At 48.0% G+C, this 19,924-nt stretch overlaps 1 protein-coding gene across 3 annotated transcripts in view; it reads right to left on the bottom strand.

Annotated features, from left to right (window-relative positions):
- Positions 1-19,924, bottom strand: part of LOC142565909 (M-phase inducer phosphatase 1-B-like) — a gene marked incomplete in the record, with an annotated part of 181,791 nt that overhangs the window by 128,855 nt on the left and 33,012 nt on the right. For all 3 annotated transcript variants that reach the window (XM_075676502.1, XM_075676501.1, XM_075676503.1), the window contains 1 exon segment: positions 9,059-9,134. In XM_075676502.1, the coding sequence (XP_075532617.1) occupies positions 9,059-9,134 (76 nt within the window).

Below are 19,924 nucleotides of genomic sequence, written 5' to 3'. Positions count from 1 at the left end.
AAAAAGAAGCATCGACGTAACGAAAGCTTTATTCGCACAACGCATTGGCATGCAACATAGATACAGTAAGCAACTAAAAACAAAAAAGTGCGCCCAGTAAGATACTAGTAAGTATTACACAAATGTCATCGCACCACATAGTAGGCGTACAAACACAATTGTCATATCAATTGCTGAATTATCGCAATGCAAAGCGAAAAACGAAAGAAAGAAAAAGAAAGGAAGATAGCAGTACACGGCAACAACAACTAATACGGGTGTCACACAGCGGCACTTTCGATGCATCGCATCGTGGCAGAAGTGTTGAACTCTAATTCAATTATAGTGCTTTGCGTGCCAAAGCCACAATCGGATTATCAGGCACGGCTTACTGGGGTACCCCAGATTAATTCTGACCAGCTGGGGTTCCGCATCACGTACTTATCTCTAAGTAAGTGAGCGTTTTTACATTTCGCCCCCCGTCGAAATGGGGCCGCCATTGTCGGGATCGAACCAGCTACCTTGAGCAACGCCACAGCGACTAAGACACCGCGTCGGGTACAGAAGTGTTGATTTGCAGGGTGGCCGCTTTCGAAGTGCCGTCTCGACGCTTCTGCCCCTTCACGCGCTGCGTCAGTTCTTCGTAGGACAAATTTGCACGATGCTTCATTTTTCATTTTCAGAAATTTACTCATTTAGTCCTCAAATGTTGCCTTGTGTAGTAGTAGCCTTTCCTTTATTGAAGAGACCCCAAACGACGCGTGCGTTTTTTGATGCTGAATTTCACTTCCGCCGCGCCTAGTAGGAGAGCTGCCACGAGCGAAGAGTACAGCAAAGGCGCTATGTGCTCATTTCGCGACTGCGTCGGTGACTGAAATGGGCGAGGCACCCTATGGGGTTATGCCCATTTCTCTGCCTCGCCTCTCGACTCCGGCATTGTGGGTACGGTCCGCTTAACGAGGCATGCTTCTGCAACTCGCCTATCTTCTCTTCTCCCGCACTGCTACCGAGTGCTGCTCTCAACCACCACTCGTTAAAAAAAAAAAAAAAAAAACGCGATATACTTTCTGGAGCGCTTCGTTAGGTATGATAATATCAATTACGCATTTTAATGTCTTAGTTCGAATACATAAATTACACACACACACACACACACACACACACACACACACACACACACACACACACACACACACACACACACACACACACACACACACACGGCGACCGAACTATCATGCACCATTATTTAAAAATATGCAAATGCCACGTAGATGGACAGCACCAACTTAATGTTTGCCGTCGCTTGGAGATACTTAGATTATTTTTTGCATTCCGCCTAATTATAGAATTAGTTTTAATTAATTAACTTCGCACATATACTTAGATTAAAGTGTCAATGAGAAAATTGTAGAGCGACATGAAAAACTCCCGATACAGCTCTCTGTTGCTCAATACGTGCTACATAAAGTGTTTTTCCGAGCGTGAAAGAAGACCACGAATACACGGAAAAATTGCCACCTATCGAAAACGTCACTATGGGCTTTGCGTTAAGCTTCCCGAGCTTAACTGCCAACTCCGGCGATTTCTCGATGTCAGCGGTTGTCAATGGAATTGGCTGGGTACGTTCCCCTGCGCGCTTCCGTCACGTCCTCAAAAAAGCAGGAGAGTTGCGCAGTTTCTTTTACAAATGACTTTTGTTAAATGCCTCGTACCACCTGCCTTGCCTGCTCTTCGGCTACTGGCCACAATGTGTTATGACGTAAAAGGCGGCATAGCAGAGCATGCGGAGAATGGATGGCAGATGATAGCGCTGAGGAGTGAGCCAGTGATATTGAGCTATAGTGCTTGGTGCGAGAAGGTATACGCTTTTCTGTGTGGACGGGCAAGTTATGGGAGGCAAGTGAGATTCCGTTGCTGACTGCCAGGGGTGGGACTGTCCAAAGTCATTTTGGAGCAAGTAAAACTGCGTTTAGGAGCAGTTTGGAGCCGACAAATTTTCATTTTGAAGCAATTTAGAGTAGGCCCAATCTGAATTTTGGTGGAATAATGGAATATGGCAACGCACTTCGAGATGACGACGGAACACAGAATAAACCAACACGAGCGCTGTACTGCAACTGTCTTAAGCTTAATTTTGAAGCAGATTACCCCGACACTGAAACCGTCTAGTGCATGCAAATTTTGGTAATAGTGCTTGCATATAATTAGTAGTAGCGATCACAAAAAAAGGCAAAAAAGAAAATATGCATTCTGCAATAGTGAGTCTCTGAAATTTCGAAAGGTAGCCCAAGCTATCTTATATAAGTACATTCTTCTTTAATGTCTATTGTGTGGGTAAAGTGCCTGGAAATGCGCTTCAACAGACCGTACGGAAAAGTCAAGAGTTATTAATCGTTTAAAGGCTAAAATGATGAGTGATTAATCGAATAAGAAAATCAATCTACCATCCCTACAGAGTTATGCACTACCGCGGTTTGTTGAAAGCCATTTATACTTAACAGAAATAGTTCCGCCTTCCCGCAAACGAATCAGAATGCGAAGCTGTAGAAGCGCGCTTTGTTGCTTATAGCGTACTAGAATGCGGCATATTGGGTAGAGCGGCGCGTGCTTTTTTTTTTTTGTTGTTGTAAAAGTTAAAACATCGGTGGCATTAGGATCGAACTATGCATTCCCGCGCCGACGCTCATGACAGCGGAAACTGTTCTTAAATTATGCGGTCCTATCGACGGGGTAACTTAATTTTTTGAGTCACCATATGTAACCGCAGATACGGAGAGCTGCAATCGACCCTGTGCTGGTGTAACGTAAAAACTATTCCAATCTGTTTTCATTCCAAATCCGCCATCAGCCCTTCGCGATAGGCCAAAATGGCTCAGGCCTCGCCCACATGGGCACAAAGACAGATTGGAATATTCTTACCTTATACCGGCCCTGGGGACGTGGCCCGCCCGCCCACTGAATCCGCTGCAGCCTCCCTAATATCTAGTTGGCTCGCAGCGCACTTTCCGTTGTTTTGCGTCTCAGTTAGGGAGCGCCGCTCGGCCCACTCAACCGTATTCGAGTACACTCAAAACACAGCCGCCCCGGGCCGTTCCGACAGCAGCGACGACAGCCGGGAGTGGTCTCGCGCGCGCGCCGGCCACTTGCCGGAGGCGCCGAAAATTACGCGGAACTGTGCGGGAGCCACCGTCCAGCGGTGTGCGGAATGTGGACGGCTGTGCACTCTTTTTCGGAGAACGAATCCGCTCGCCACTTTGCGTTTGTATCAAAAATGGGGCAATTGGCGCAAGAGTCCCACCCCTGGGCTGCACGCACTTGAACTCTCGCCAGCCGCACACAGTTTGGGGACGATGTCGATGGCGTCCAGCAGTTTAGGCCTACCACAGTCGCTGAGCTCGTGCGTCTATACTACCGGCGGACCTGGCGACTGACCTAGCTGAAGCTAGCATAGCTATTAAGATGAAGAAAACTGCTTTTGGTAGTTCAGTTTTGACTATAAGGACATGAAATAAACTACTCTTCATTTCGAACAGTGCGCACATAAAAAAGCGAGAAGCGTCGACACAGCGCGCGGGGTACGCTGTTATTTAAGGCTGCCAGTCGCGCTCGCCGGCACTTCGGTATACCTTAATGGGACACTAAAGGGAAATACGATTTCTTCTGCATCGGTAAATTACCGTTCTAGAACACCAAAAACACCACTCTTACAACGATAAGACGTTTGGTAAGCCAGAAAAACCGCAAGAACGAAATACGGGTGGCGACGCCTACTTATGTTCCCGCACCTGGGGGCTGTGACGTCTTGGATTTTGATGGCATCTTCTAGGGCCTACTAATTATATATAGCGGTACAGATTGACTACACTGTGTTCTAAAGGAACCAAATATTAAACATGGCAAGTTTCGGGAACCTTTATTCAGCTAACGCAACATGGCAAGTTTCGGGAACCTTTATTCAGCTAACGCGGCCCAAGTACGAAAACATACTTTGGAACTCCTGACGTCATGTTGACGTACAGGCGCTGGGGTTTCGACGCGAAATTCAAATACTGATACTTGGACTTTCATTTTCTCATCTAATAATCATTTTTTTAATGACTGCCTGCAGGGTTCTCAAACAATGCTTCATTAGTCTAAACTGATTTGTTGTTTCGCTTTAGTGTCCCTTTAAGTTTGACTATAGTAGGATACAACTGAAGTCTGCAGTGAAGCCCCACCCACGCCCTCAAAACCACCAGCCACTGTTCCTCCGCGAGGCTGCAAAAAGTTCATGCTTCAAACTTCCCCCTGTTACCTAAATAAGGCGGTAACTACAAAAATAAAACTATCAGCGCGTATTTTATTACGTTTTCACTCGTCTATTATAGTGGAATGGTGAAAGCCGAATTCTTTATTGAACTGGAATAAAACGCTTGCTTCGCTGCAACTATTGTCAAGTTTCGCTTCGGTTGGCACTGAAGTTTCACGAGTAAAACGGGCTCAGCAATGAAATGAACTGTACCGCGGACTTTTGAAGAGTGAAATGCTCAGACTCCATAGACTTTGTCCGTGTCTGTTGCACACCTCATCGCTTCCACCTATGAAAAGACTCTTCAAGAACAGCAGACGCTCCGGAGGTATCAAGTATGACGCCGTCTTGAAAATGTCGCATGACGACGATTTTGGTAGTTTCTGTCATTGGCTGGCGGACTAACACAACCCCGCGCGGTTTGAGTGCCCTGGTTGCCAACTGCTGTTTTTTTTTTTTTAAGTTGCATCCTACTATATGCACATCGGTGTATGTTTATTGGTTATGCTGACGCATTACTTAGCTTCGGAGCTGCACCGTTTGCCTCTTATCGCACATCGGCAAACAAGCGGAGGCCCCCTCGATACAGCAGAAACAAACACCTCGCTCAGCTGCCAACGACGTCAGTACTGGCATCGGCGTCTACACTTGAAAACTTCGTGTTCTCTAAATGAAACATAATCTGCGCAAAGCCTTAATCTACGCCTACTTTATGCAACACATGAATTGTGTGCACGAAAAAGGCACGAAGAACGATAATTAGAATGCGTTGGCGGGCTAGTTGGTGCGAATCCATGAATACTTTGTTTAGCGCAAAACAACAGACACAAGAAAGACGACAGGACAAGGCGCATTGTCCTGTCGTCTTTCTTGTGTCTGTTGTTTTGCGCTAAACAAAGTATTCAACGATAAGTAGGCAGCATAACAACGCGCTCTATAATGTCTCCCGCTCGCTCATAACAGCGCGACTCAGATTGATGCGACAGTGCTTAGAGGCGCACAGCCCGCGTGTTTTGCCGAGTTCTGACATTATTTGATGTCACTGATGTGCGGCTTGCATTAGATTTCACGCGGACGACGAGTGGTCGCGCTACCATGCCGATGTAAAAACAAATGCACCGGTCAGAGGTTCGGAAATCGAAATACAAGTGCGGATAGCAGCGCTCCACGACAGCCAATAGGGAGTATGCGAGCACGTATCAAATCAGCGGTGACACTTGGTGTTCACGTTGCAGCGCCACGTGTTGCACTGAGCGCTGGCTCTCGCGGTGGCGGGTCGAATGCGAACGGCGATTCGTGAATCGTGGCCGTCAATATGCTGACAGCTCCGACGAGCTGGTGCAGATGACACTGTACCAAGAGTCCGACGCGGTGCGTCAAGAATCAGCTGAGCGTCGGCTCTTCACCGCTTTCGTTCTCCACGCTGACGGGACCTTCCCTGCTGGCGTGCCGCTCGTGACGTCACAGGAAGATGTCCACCCGGCTGCTCGGTCAGGTTTTGGGTTCGTTCTTGCACTTTTTTTTAGCTCAATGAAAATTATTTCCGAATTTGCGGAGCAATTCTACCAGACGCATGACAGGGGGCTCTCGGGAGGCTAAAAACGCCATTACCTTGACATTGCGGGAAAATCGCACGATTTGTCCTTTAAATCGGAATTTTCAGGTGTCAAGCTAAGCGTAGCAAAAATGATCCGTTAGGCTTTGTGGGGTTAATAGCGATACGAATACAATTTTGGGAACAAAATGTTGAACAAAGAAAGGGAACCAGACAATGCAAAAACGCTTCGTGGTAGAACATGTGAATTTCGAGAACTGTTTCGTCTCTCACGACTTTTTTTAACTTATCCCGCTCTGCATCAAAAACTTCAACTTGAGGCCTTACTTCGTGATGATCGATATATCACTGTTCATTCTTATCGCCTTTCCTGGCGCCGAAATGTGTTACTGGACTCGAATACGAAAAGAAATTGGAATTGATTATTAAAAGATGCGGCACCTGAGCTTTGACAGAAAACAGCAGTGAAGAATTCAGGAAATATTTCTGGCAGTTGAGGTTGGACAACGTACACGGGCGCATTTGCATACCACCATCGCAGAGATGTCCCGCCGATGCCTGGAATCGGAACCGTGACCTTCTGCTCAGGTTCAGAACGCCATATCTATCTACCAATCAATCAAATATTTATTTGACATTGTGGGTACTGTTACGCCTCAATACGACGATGGGCATTCCTTAGACGTTTACCAAGAGGCAATCCCCCCACCCCCACCCCATTCGCCTATCTGGAAGTCGACGCAGCGTTGACGCCGACAGATGACGGGTCAACTAAAGACCCATCTACCTGGACCTGACAACCTGAACTAATCGATGAAACGGGCCAACGTCGAATGCTACCGTGGGACGCGCTTCGAATTCGGATTCCCAGATTGCTACGCGCCATATGCGGGGGCAAAGGTGCAACATACGAGGCGGAGCTCGGCGAAACGGTGCGATATCATGGGCGCGATTTTGCGACCCATTCGACGATTGTGATTGGCCGCGATACAGTCATCAGATTCCATAGTCTAGCCTCCTAGGGAAGACGACAGCATTAAAAGCAAAGACCTCTGGTGCAGAGAGAGGTGTGCTGACGGGTCCTGATGTGAAGACGGACGTTTAATATGCTCCTACATGGAGTGGGCTTCCGCATATGGAGCCCGTGTAAACAACGTAAAATAACCCCTTTTTCTCGATTCCTGCCGCCGGACGTACTCGTCAATGGGCTTAGTGGATTCCTCGCCCAAACGCCGCCTCGAGCTGCAACAGTACACGTCAGGAGCAGAGACAAAAAGCCGGCCAAGAGTGGTTTGACTGGGCTTGTAACTCCTACCACAGATGCGGATAGTCATTAAAAAAAAAGAGAAGAAAGAACAAGAAAGAGAAAAAAAGACACCTAAAAATTACAATGTTACGGCGATCGGCACACGACTGCCTCCAAATCTGCCATTTTGAGATGCTCCTCACGATGTTCCTTTAATTAGTGAGAGGCTCGTCACACTTAAGCTCGAATATAGTGCCTACCTGTCCATTTGATAGCTAGATGCAAACTCGTAACTCGACAATATGTCGCAGATCATTGAAAACAGTATTCACAGCTGGACAGGCACGCACGCACAAAAATAGACAGATAGAGAGACATTGTTAATTTGGGAGGTGAAACAATTTGCGCTACCAAGATTTTAACCGTACCACTGATGCTCCGACAAAAAAAATAAATAAATAACTGTCGTGATTGTATACAACTACAGGCTTTGAGACGATTGCGACAATTTTGAGACAATTGCAAGATGAAAATAAGCATAATTAATGCAGTTTTGCATCTAAAAGGTGCCCAATGGGGCTATGAGGGACGCAGGAGTGATCCATTTCCGGAATAATCTTAGCCACCTAGCGTCCTTAGACGTCCATTTATGATGCGCTCAGCGACGGCTGTCTCCAACTATTAAAAAGAATGTGAATCAGAAGAATTTGAGATAAAATAATACATACTGGCCATAACTTACAGCAACGGTGAACGTCAGCTAAGAATGGTTAAAATTGTGAATCTGAAAAACAATCTTTGATCCTTTCAGTCGATTAACTTTATGCTGACGCAACCCCTCGATGTGCACCAAATAGCCCCAGAATATTTTATCTTTCTTCCAATTCGCTATAAGTGTTGCCATTATCATGTTACAATATTTTTATTGCTACGCATTTATACTTTATTACATCGTCGTTGCAGACCATGTAGTTATGTTTACTCCATTTATTCACATGGATTTTTAGCTTCCCATTCATCAGTTGCCTTATACTGATTCATGATTCTTCACATTGATTTCGTTTAAGAACAGAAATTAAAATTTATCTGTTGCCTGTACTAGCATTTTAGTTCAGTCCCCCTACTGGCACCTGCGGGTCTAAAGATGGAATATACAGCGCACATTTTCTGTTTCGTCTAACGGCGCGCTGGTCATAATTACATAAACGAACCCATTCGCAAGATGGCGCAGGCACTTCACACGCTGAAGCGGAAAACTGCCTAAAATTAAACAGCGAAATCGGAAAAGAAACAATTTATGATAACTCAAAGGGAAGCTCATTACTTTTCGAAGAGAGATCAGGACGCTTTGGAACACGCACCTATAAAGCGAGATATAGAAGGAAGAAGAAGCATGTGCTTGCTGCGGTAAAGCTAGGGAAACAACGGATCACGTTTTACTGGGATGTGAAGATATCTGCCCAGCGGTCGATTGAGGCACCAGTGGCCTCCTTGAAGCCCTTGGGTTCAGCGTGAGCAGGGGGAAAGTAAACATGTCCGCAGTAGAGATTAGTAAGAGGCGATTAGAAGATTGGTGGAAGTTGGGAAACGACAAACAACGGAGGCGTGCAAAAACAAAGTTTACAATAGGGGTTCAGAAAGTTTGGTTATGACAATTCATCGCTTGCTTTTTTTCCTTTCTTTTTTTTTCTTTTCCAACATCGCTAGGGCACTAGGCAATGTAATAACATGAGCTTGGTTGCGCAACCCACCACCCCGTTCCAAAGGGGACGCTCACAGCATCCACCCATCGCCACACACCGGCGCCACCGTGTTCATCGTCAGACACAGCGGGGCGGTTCTCAAGAAGGAAGCGACGCCTGGCGCGGTGACCGTGTTTACCGCCGGGAACTTTAAACCAGGCTATCTGCATGTACAGCGCGCTATCAGCGGCCGATCGGGGCCGCACGCCGGGGCGATTAAGAGGGAGGGTGAGACGTCCACTTACCACGACCAGCAGTCGGCGCCTCCAGCCGCACGGTCGCCTGCCGAGGTCCGTTCGGTTGGACACATCCTTGAGGACACTGCACCACACAGAACACACAGCGTTGCAAGCACTGGGCGGAGAGCGCTATTTCCTCATGACTGTACAATGATGAAAAAAATCTGCGAGAGCATAACGTCGAGAGGGACAGAGCTCAAGCCGTGACCGTTTATTAGGAATCGTAAGACTACAAAGCCAGTTCTGAGATAGCCGCTAGAAAAAACCTGCGGTGAAATGTACTGTTATTCACCATGGACATTTTCCCACAAAACCTGCCATAAACACCGCAGGACGAAACTACGTGGAGCGTCAATGTCTCGGAACATCTCTAAACTGGCGCTAATAGCCGGATTACTACCTAGCAAACATGCCTCGAGCACGGCTTCGATTTCCCGTTTGCAATGTACGCTATAAAATAATTGCTTAAAAAAGTTTAGTTAATCGAACAGCTCACTGGCGAACTACAGACACGACATCCGAACCCCGTTTCCAAAGCAGGACAAGAAAACATTTGTCCAACCGGTTACACTCGTGCTGTTGCCAGCCTTACCAGCGCCGGTCGATAGGTATCGGTAAAGATCAGGTACAGTCAACCACAAAATTTTACAGAACACGAGATCTGAGAGAAGGCATCTGCGCAGCCTCACAACGCAGCCTAGTATTCGCATTTGCAGCCTCTACCAGTACATGCGAACAACATTCCGATGTTCGGTTTGTCTGACCACTGTTACAGGCTGCTCAGAAATTGAACGTTCTCCGAGATCCCGCGGCCCATAAACTTTTGCTGTTGACTTCACATACAATGTGTTCCAAATATATGCTAGGGGTTTACCGAGGTGAGTTATCAACGACTGCCTTGTATGGCTTCATTGTACCTTCGGGAGCAAAACAGTCCGCAAAAGGCCCCAATTTCTCCCCGATTATTTCGTGCCAAAATCTCTGCATTTCGTTTTGAAAGATAACACGCACTCGTGCAAATAAAAAAAAATCCAGACGTCCGGAAGTTTAACCAGCCTCGACCTGTACCTGAAAAAAAAAAAAAAAAAAGTCTCACTATGTAATCGTATTCGCTATAAGTGCTTCATGCATTGTCGAAACGATTAAACTGCAATGACGATACACCCTAACCGTGGCCTGACACCGAAGGCCTAAGAAGAAGAAGAAAAATAAAAGGTCCCGACCACGCAATAAGTGTCGTAAACAACTGCGCGCAATGGGCGTGACGCGCTTGTGCGGAGACGTTTGGTGCACCGAGGCGTCGGAAGCGCACCCAGCAGCTGCGAACGGTGCCCATCTGTTTGCAAAGCAAGTGAAGGCGACCTTGCATACGAAAACAGCCTCGGCGAGAGCTGGGGTCACTGGGACGGAACCATCATGAGGACCTTGACGTGCGTACACGGAGGCGGAGAGAAAACTGATTGCGCATCGCCCCGTTTTATCGAGGAAGCGCCGAGTGGGGTGGCTGTGGCGTTTTGTTTATCGGACTTTTTTTACTTTTCTTTCCTTGTAAAAATAGCTTTCCCGCGAAGTAGCTTACTATGCTGATGACGTTGCCGTCATCTCTCTCCTCTTATTTTTTGCAATCAATGCGTGCGAGCAGTTCGCGTGTTCTATGACATCGAAGATACAGATACGTGGCTTGCGTGATACCCGCCGCGATAGCTCAGTGAGCACGAGGTCACGGGTTCGATGCCGGCCGCGGCGACCACATTCTGATTGGAGCTCAATCGGAATGTGGTGGTGGTGGTCAAATTTGATCCGGAGTTCGTCACTACACAGCGTGCTTCAAAAACAGACCGTAGTTTTAGCACTTAGAGCCCCAGAATTCACTTTTTCAAGCAAAGCTTGTATTGCCTCACTCGTGCTGGAGTCGGTGTTGCCGTACGAAAAAACTCAAGCCGCGCGCAAATAAAAATTGCTTGTTTTTACTGCGGATTCGAACCACCGAACTCCGGGTTGCGAGACCACCACGCTAACCGATTCAACCTCTGTCGGTTCATCATACGCGCCCTTTAAAGCGGGGTTTTATATACATCAAGAAGTAGACGCAGAGCAAGGCGCGGGCCAATCACAGGCGTGCCCTCCCTCCGGAGGCGGGGAAGGGTGTGATCGCCTGTTCGCTCGCCTCGGCGCCCGCCGTTTCCCACCAGTTCAGGCCCGGCAGTCAGATTGGGAGGCCGCGTTTGGTTCGTTCTGCCGAAGAGCAGACTGCGTTTAAAGAACAGGCGAAGTGTGATGAACGCCGCACGGGAACTCGCTCGAGAAAGGGCTCGTCGTCGACCTGCGGACCTCGCCGTGAGGGAGCGCGAAGCCGAGCCGTTGCGACAACGAAGAGCCGCGGATCCCGAGCTTCGCTTGCACCCCTGCTCACAGTAATGGAAGGGCGGTCTTTTTTTTTTTTTCATTTTGACTCGTGATGAAACCATGCGCAAGAAACAAGCCCCAGCCCTCTACAGCTAACACATCATCTTTACTTCAACCATAACCATGACCACCATTAGTTGCCCAATGTGCAACGCAGCGAGCCGCACTTGAGGATTATGAAAAGGGTGTACAGCTGTTTTGGACAAAGAGGAAAAATGAAACAAACTAGGTGTATGCGAATATCAAATTTTTCGAACACGAATCGAATTCGAATAGTAAATATCGAATAGCCAAACGCAGACGCATACATTTACAGCAGGAATATTTGTTTCGGCAAAATTAGGTACAGCGCCTATATTACTAATGTAAAGAAGAGCTAATTATAAGGGACAAAGAATCAGTTTTATAAACAGATCACGAATTTTCGTTAAAAGCTGCACGAATAACCTCTCATCATATTTAGTCTGGTTCCAAACAACCTTTAAAGAAGGTTGCTGTAGGACGAGGTTTCCAAAAACGCAATGTAGCGAAAAACCATATTGCTGTAGACACCTTGATGTGCAATCTGCGGTGGGGGAAGTAGGCTAAGAATGTTAATGACATTAATACAGACCACAGCGTGCACACCTTCGGACGCAAACAAAGAAAGCAAACGCGGTCTCCTAACCGCAGCTAGTTTTGTCCCCCGGGCACAGCAGACTAAGGTTCAGCACATCCGACTTCGAGTGGGCGGCTATTGCAGGCGTAGTACTTTTGTTTGCAGTCAGCTAGAAGAGTGGGTATTGCCCCTTTTATCAGTCTGACATGCACATGTAGAGTGCGCTCGCCGCAAATCGACAGAGGTTAGAAAGAAGGATACCATTAATCGATCCCTCCTCGCGCCCATTCGTGGTGCAGCGCGCTCAACCGTCGAGTTGCCATGCTTGAAAAACTTGTGTGAGGTGGATGCGACTCCGCTCAGCACTGGATAAATTTTAATGAATTTGTTTAATTGAAGGTCGGGAAAACGGCCACGCAGACCGGAAAGTGGGCGATGTGTTCCAAGAATGCAAATCACTTACAAAAATACAGGTACTGAAAGCATTGTGGGAGTACACACATGAAAACGGGCCCATTGCTAAGAAAACACTGCAACGTAACGTAACGTTACGTTAATGCAACGTAAAAAAATACAACTGTTAAATGAGTGGACTTCGAAAGTCATCAATGAGAGAGCAAGACTACACAAGCAAAAGATCACGGTTGCCATGTAGGCTTCCGCCGCGAAACAAAACGAAGCTTGCTTATTTCCCATATTGTGTCTGCATTGCTTGAATAACTTTTGTCGTTGCCTCAATTCTGATATTTCGCGATACTTCATTTAGTAGCAAGATTTTAACACTAGCTTGTTGCCAAATATTTGGTTAGTTTCGTGTATCGAAAAATACCAAATAGTTTCTTTTTGAATATATAAGAATAGTTAGTGTGCAATATTCAATTCGCATTCGAAACTTGGACTCTTCGCTCACCTCTAAAAGCGAAAAAAAAAAAAAGATGAGGGAGAGAAAGAGCCTTGACGGGAAAACGGTAAATCAATCAGCCATGCTGTCGCTGCAGCCGCGACATACGCAAGTGCACAGCGAGAGAATTTCGCTGCCGACGGAATCGCATTCCGATGAGCAACGCGGCTCAGCATGTCGGCCGTCCTTGCCACGGCACAGCAAACTGGGTTGTATACAAGCTGAACCACCGCACGAGCATAAGCGACATAATATTAAACTCCGGAGTGTTTTTATACGTGCAAAAAAGTGTGCACGAAATCCTCCTGGCGTGTGGCAAGTCTAACATAGGGCAGACGGGACGGTGCCTGAATGATCGAGCCAGGGAACATGAACAAAAGTTAACGAAAGATGAATTGGCGCACTTGCCTGCGCACTGCAATGCCTGCCCCTGTGCACCACTTTTCAAGGAGATAAAGATTCTGGGGAGAAGTCAGCACCAGATTGCACGCGAACTGATGGAGGCATGTCACATAAAGAAAGGCCAAGACTGTGCTAGTGACACTTCCATTAGGTTGTTTCAATCTCAGATGGATATTTTTTTTTTTATATAACTGGTTGCCCCGCTAGGCTGATGAGTGTTCTTGATGCTGCGTTCTGCACATGTTCTATTTGTCTATATATTGCCACGGGTTGTCATGAATAAACCAGTGCAATGTTACCGCCCGTATCGTTTTTGTGTTCTCTTCCGCTATCCCCGTCTTTATTTGCGGTCAATATGATATGCCAAAACCATGATTTGACTACGAGGCACGCCATAGTGGTGGACTCCGGATTTCTTTCGACCACCTGGAGTGCTGTAACGTGTACTCAATGCACGGTAACCCGACGTTTTCGACATTCCGCGCCCACTGGAATGCGGCCGGGATCAGACCCGCGACGTCGTGCTCAGCAGCGCAAGGCCACCGGGCTAAAGCGGCGGGTTGCGTCAAACGGTGCACTAGCGCACCATGCCCGACAAAATATCGAGCCCAATATCCTCTTGTGCATAAACCACGCAACTATCACGTTCTTCTGGGCCACTAGGAACCGCTTCTGTTAGAGTGTGAATATTTTTTTCTTCGCATGGGAGCTAGCTCAACTTCGAATAAATGCGTTGCTGAAATGAGAACAGGGACTGCATGCCGTCACCACTATACTCGCCATATGCGGTACTCGCGCCAAGTGGCTGCCCCCCGGCACTTTTTAATTCTTTGCGAACTTCAGGGTGCGTTAAGCGAGTGTTTATCTCTCTCTCTAGCCTCCGACATCGTGATGGCGTCATGGTCTTTCTTTTTTCAATTGGGTGTATACCAGAATACGCATCGGGCAGCCAGGGGGGGGGGGATGACATGCATGCATCATGACGTGAATGCCATGTCATGACATCAATACCATGACACGATAGTCATGAGATGTATGTCATGACGTAAATGGTATGAATGACATGATGCCGTCGTGGTCGTTTCTTTAACCCGATATTTATCAGGATATGCATGACATGCATGCATTACCCGACATGTGTGACATGTCATGACATGCGTGTTATGACGAATGATAGATTACGTGACATGTCATGCGCGTCTTGACAGGAATGACAAGAGATGCATACGCAAGTCATGGCATCAATGACATCACATGCTTGTCAAATGTGTCTCATGACATAAATGGTATGAATGACATCGAATGCGTGCATGATCTGACATGAATTATATGACACACATGTCATCACATGAATTGCATGACGGCATGACAAGACATACATGACCACGTCATGCACGCATGCCTCGTCACACATATCCTCACAAATCCAGGTAAAGAAACGACCACGATGCTATCTACTCATGTCATGTAATTTCATTCATCTCATGAGAACCTCTGCACTCCCCCCCCCCCCTTCCTGAAAACATGCACCCTGTGCACCACAAACAGCGCAGGAGGCAGCGAGCAAAGGCTCTCCAAAAACAATTATCCACCTCAAAAGACGTGCTCTATGTTGATGCCGCCGAATATGGGAACAGAAATCATTACGCAACATCAGTCATTAACTCTCACGGCCAGGTCGTTGCGGCCGCCTCCATTACTGGCTCTTCCTCGGCGGAGGAAGCGGCCATAGCCCCTGGCGCTCACAATCCCAAATTCATCAGCTATCGTTAGCGACTCCAAAGCAGCCATACATAACTTCGGAGCGGGTAGGGTCTCTAAGCCACCCCTTTCTCTCCTCTTGGCCCATCCTTTCCATCAAACTGTGGCATTAATCTGGACTCCCGCGCATGCGGGCCTTGCCGGAAACGAGGCGGCTCATGCCAGTGCCCGAGGATTTACAGTCCGGGCTCAGGCATCAGATGTGTCGGACCTCGCCACGGAGGAGGCGCCGTTTACAGCGCGGGATCGACTTATTACCTACCACGACATCTGCACACACTACCGATTAAACCGCTTAACCTTTCCGCCACTCATGGGCAAATCCCCGCGTAGGTGTGAAGTTCTGTGGCGACAGCTGCAGACTCGCACCTTTCCGTCCCCTTACCTCCTCCACCGCATTCATCCCGCCATTTACCTTTCTCCCTCTTGTAAATTCTGTGTCTCTCTCAAAGCAGACTTAAACCTCATCATGTGGGGGTGCCCTAAGCACCCCGTTCCCCCTTTCCTCAAGCAATTAGTATCTAGTGAGGAGCAGTGGGAGGCTGCCTTGCGCAGCTCGAGGCCCGATCTTCAGGAGGCCATCCTGGAGTGGGCTGAGAGGATAAAGGAGGCCTACTTCAAGTAGTTCCTCCCCCCACCCTCTATTCCTTTGCCCCCTTCCCTTTAAAGAGGGATAAACAAAGTTTTTCATCATCAACATCATGTATATCCTGGTACACGTTAGTTAGAAACTGTTAGTTTCTGCTTAAATATGAGCCAGTTTTCCTGAACAGATAGTGAAAATTCGCCCCAAATATCGAACAAAGGTGGTAAGTTCATTATTTATGCCATTATCATTACCATTATTATATAACGTTACTGTCTACTTAAAATCAGGCATTTTACGCTGCCCGAAATTTATTTGCAGTTGCCCTTTAACGATTCGCACTAAATTGTATTAAAATAATCAACGCTCAACCGTTGTCTCGAGCGGTCAGTCGCACGGAAATTTTGCATGTATTCGCGGGCTTCTTTCACGCTCGGAAAAACACTTATGTAACAGGTATTGAGCGACAGAAAGCTGTATCGGGAGTTTTTCATATTGCCCTACAATTTTCTCATTGACACTTTTAGTCTAATTATAATATTTGAGAAGTCGACTAATTAACTATGACTGATTCTGTAATTAGGTGGAATGGAAAAAAAAAGATTTGAGTATCTCCAAGCGACGGCAAACACCATTAACTTGCTTCTGCCCAGCTACGTGGCATTTGCAAATTTCTTAAAATCTTCGTGTCATGATAGTTGGGACACCCTGTATAGAATCACAGCGAATCCGAGAGGGGCTTAATATTCCATAGTTTCAAAGTGCCTGTTGCCTTTTGCGCAAGCGACAACCTCCCTCTCCACGAACCGTGGTTGTTACTATCAATACATATTATTTAACAACAGAAACAATGCTTTTCGATCAATTTCGTTTTTTCATCAACCTTTGTCCTTCCATTTTCCTCTCCTCTTCCATTAAGTTCCTTTTTTAAACAATAGCCAACCAAGCAATCAGCCAGACATTGTATCCAATTGCATCGAAAACGCCTTAGTATTACGCTTATTTTATTAGTTTCCTTCCTTCGGATATTTCATTCTTAAATAAAGGAAATGTAAAACACGCTTTACCCACGCAATATGCACACACTTCGCAGCTTCGGGAGGATGGACGTGCGAAAGCTTCGAGAAGGTTGAAAGTACCACTGCGACACATAAGCAAGCGGCCGGGCGTTGCCGAGCTAGCTGCTATGGCGACGCTCAAATGCGGTCGCCTCGGAAGGAGATCGACCCCGTGACCTCGCCACACGACGGCGGCCAAGGCCGAATGCTAGTAACACACTGACAGACTCCCAATTTCGAGAAGAAAAAAAAAAGACAAGAGCACAACACAGCGCCCGCCTTTCGGTCCGCGCCACGGCCCTTTCCCATCTGCCCTTCTTGACCGGTTTGTTTCGCTCTGGCGAAATTCCGCCCCATTCCGGTACACGCCAGCGTAACCTGACTTGGGAGGGGGGGGGGGGGGACGTGACTTTCCCCGGAAGCACGAGACGAATGCCGAGACCCACTACGCATATGCGGACACGCACGCTCACCGCTCCTTGCGGCGCTTAGAAAGAAAAAAAAAAAAAAACGCTGCCGGTAAGCGCAATGAAAACAAGTGTCAGCTCATTCAAAAGCGAGACTAACCCCGGGATGTCGCTATAAGACCGCAGCTGGCTCCAGGAGCGGGGTCGTGCGGATGGTCGAGTCGCGTCTGTTCAATCGCAGGTGTAATCTTGGGGCAAGAGTACGCTCACTCTCGCCCAAGTGCCACTTGATTGTGAAACACAATGTAGGTCGCAGACACAGGGAACCCATGCACGCCAGTTGCAGTGCTGATAAGCCCGACTGTACTGGGCTCCACAACACCGTGCGCTCTACGGCGCCTTGTTTTCACGAAGGCGTTACGAAGACCCATGGAAGACTTTCGGCCTGGCGGCTCACAACTCGGAATCCGTTGTTGCGACTGGGGGGTCGAAGGTGTGGAATTCACTTTGCTCGTGGAGGAGTAAGGGAACGTGAGGCTGGGCCCGATATTCAGGATGTTTGACAAACACGTTTATATTTACGTATTTAAAAGAAAATTCAAAGTAATACAGAAAAAGTTCGTGATGAAGTTGTAGCAGCCGATCAGCCCTGCCATCCGTTGCTCCTTTTATGCCCTGCGTGACCATTGCTCAGTCACTTCCCCCAATCCGATGTCAGGAGACCGATGACATCAGGTCTCACCAATGGTCGGTTGCCCTTTTCCCTCCGAAGGGAGCTTTGTCGGAAACGCACGCACATCACTGGGCACAAATAGGTAAAGGGGGGTAACGTACGCCAACTCCGACGTACGCCGACTCCGTCCCCGGCGTGGACATGCCAATTTGGGTGGCTGACAGGTGATGGACCGTATCATTGGACCGACCGCGTCTCCGGCGTGGCCGTGACACTTTGTGCGGCTGACAAGTGACGGCCGTATCCTTGCTAATTGCCCAAACCTCTCCTGACCGAGGTACTCACGTGTTGGCCATACATCATCCGTTTTGAGAACCGCTTTGACGAGGCCGCCGACCCGTTCCCTATAATCGCGTTAGCCATGACCGGAGGTTGTCGCGGGGTGAACGGCCGATCACAACACCGTCAACAAGACGCCTCGTGAACCACCACAATTCACTAATCAGAAGCTTGTATTAAACATTTTTTAAGTGTGCTTTTACAAAATGCACACGCATGCAAGCGGGTACGTGCACCAGCATCTGTTCGACTGCGTCTCTGCTAGCGCGTATTCAATCATTGGCGCTCAGAACAAGAAAAAAAAAATCAAGGTCATCCTATCCTGCAAAGATGGATGACCAGCGGAGCTGTAAACATCGTGGCAAGAAAACTTGTGGTAAAGACTTTATTGGCATCACTCGTTGACACTCAGTAACGACGGTCACAGTGGAGTTGTGGTCGCCATGATATACACTGATCGGCACACTCGCAATGCAAACACATTCTTTGATAGTGTCAAATCGATGCTCGTACGCCGCTTGGGTGGTCGGCTGGGCCGGATCGGTGTGCCATCGCAAGCGATATGTCTGCAACACGAAACGCGTAAACCATTCCCTTTTCGGTCTCGACACACCCACATTGAAATCACCGACAACAAACACAGGGGTAGTCTCATAGCAATGAGCCCACGCAAAGCGAGCAGTGTTAAGGGGGCGGGGTTTTGGGGGTCTTCAACAGCGTCTGCTTGGAGCTCGAACCAGGGTGGCCAAAGGAGAGGGTTAGGCGCGGTGACGTAAAAACAAATAACAGAAGTTTAATACACCGTTACGGGTGAGCGGTGCGCTCCAAGAAACAGAACTTTATTGAAAGGTCCAGCGAGTTATTCGGTGATTCGGCGAATATCCCCGCCTAGGCGTCGGCCAAGAGCCCTTGAGCTCTGGCGGCTTCCTCGGGGGTGAAGGTTTCCGCCGGGCGGAGCTGAGCAACGTAGTCTCCCAGCGCGTTCGGTCCGAGGCTGCGACCTCGCCAGGAACCCCCCCCCCCCCCCCTTGTTCGCACTCCATAACATGTGTTATGCCATAGCATGTGTTGCCCTGGCCTCACAAAACTTGCATTGGTTTGACGAATAAAGCCCTAGATTGAAGATCACCGGGTTTAGAAATGCTCTAATCTGCAGCTGTCGCCAAGCGACCGCCTGTCTCTTGTTCATGTTGTGGTGCGGTGGCGGAAATTTGCACCTCGCCAGACTGTAGTGTTGTGTGATTTCTCTAACTCGTCAGTCGTGCATCTCACTCCCACTCCTCGTCCGACGTCGCGGCCAAAAAAAATATAACAATGATTGGAACCACTTGCCCACCTCCGTTGTATCTATTACAGACCTCAGTGACTTCAAAAGTGCGCTAGAATATGTCACTTGATATTCGCTTTGTGCGTGCGTGTGCGCGTGCGTGCGTGTGTGCGTGCGTGCGTGCGTATTGTTACAACTCCCTTCTGCGACACGCCCTATGGGCCTTGAAGGTATTCAAATAAATAAATGGGGCACGGGGAGTCCACCCCTTGGCGGAGAGGGGTTGAGCGTCCGAAGGAGGAGAGTCGGATTTGCACCTTTCCGCGCATACTCCCCTCGCGCACACGTGGCCGACAAGTCTGTTCACGTTGACAAGCGTCACGGTTCGGCACGCCGTGTCCCATGCGTTTGGCATTGGTTCCATTCATTGCCGCGCAAAGTGAACCGTTGTAGTAGCCATGAACCCTACAGGAC

The sequence above is a fragment of the Dermacentor variabilis genome, unplaced genomic scaffold (assembly GCF_050947875.1).
Source record: "Dermacentor variabilis isolate Ectoservices unplaced genomic scaffold, ASM5094787v1 scaffold_12, whole genome shotgun sequence".
In the NCBI taxonomy this organism is placed as follows: Eukaryota; Metazoa; Arthropoda; class Arachnida; order Ixodida; family Ixodidae; genus Dermacentor; species Dermacentor variabilis.
The sequence above is the reverse complement of the archived record's forward strand: the minus strand, read 5'-3'. Positions and strand labels throughout refer to the sequence as shown.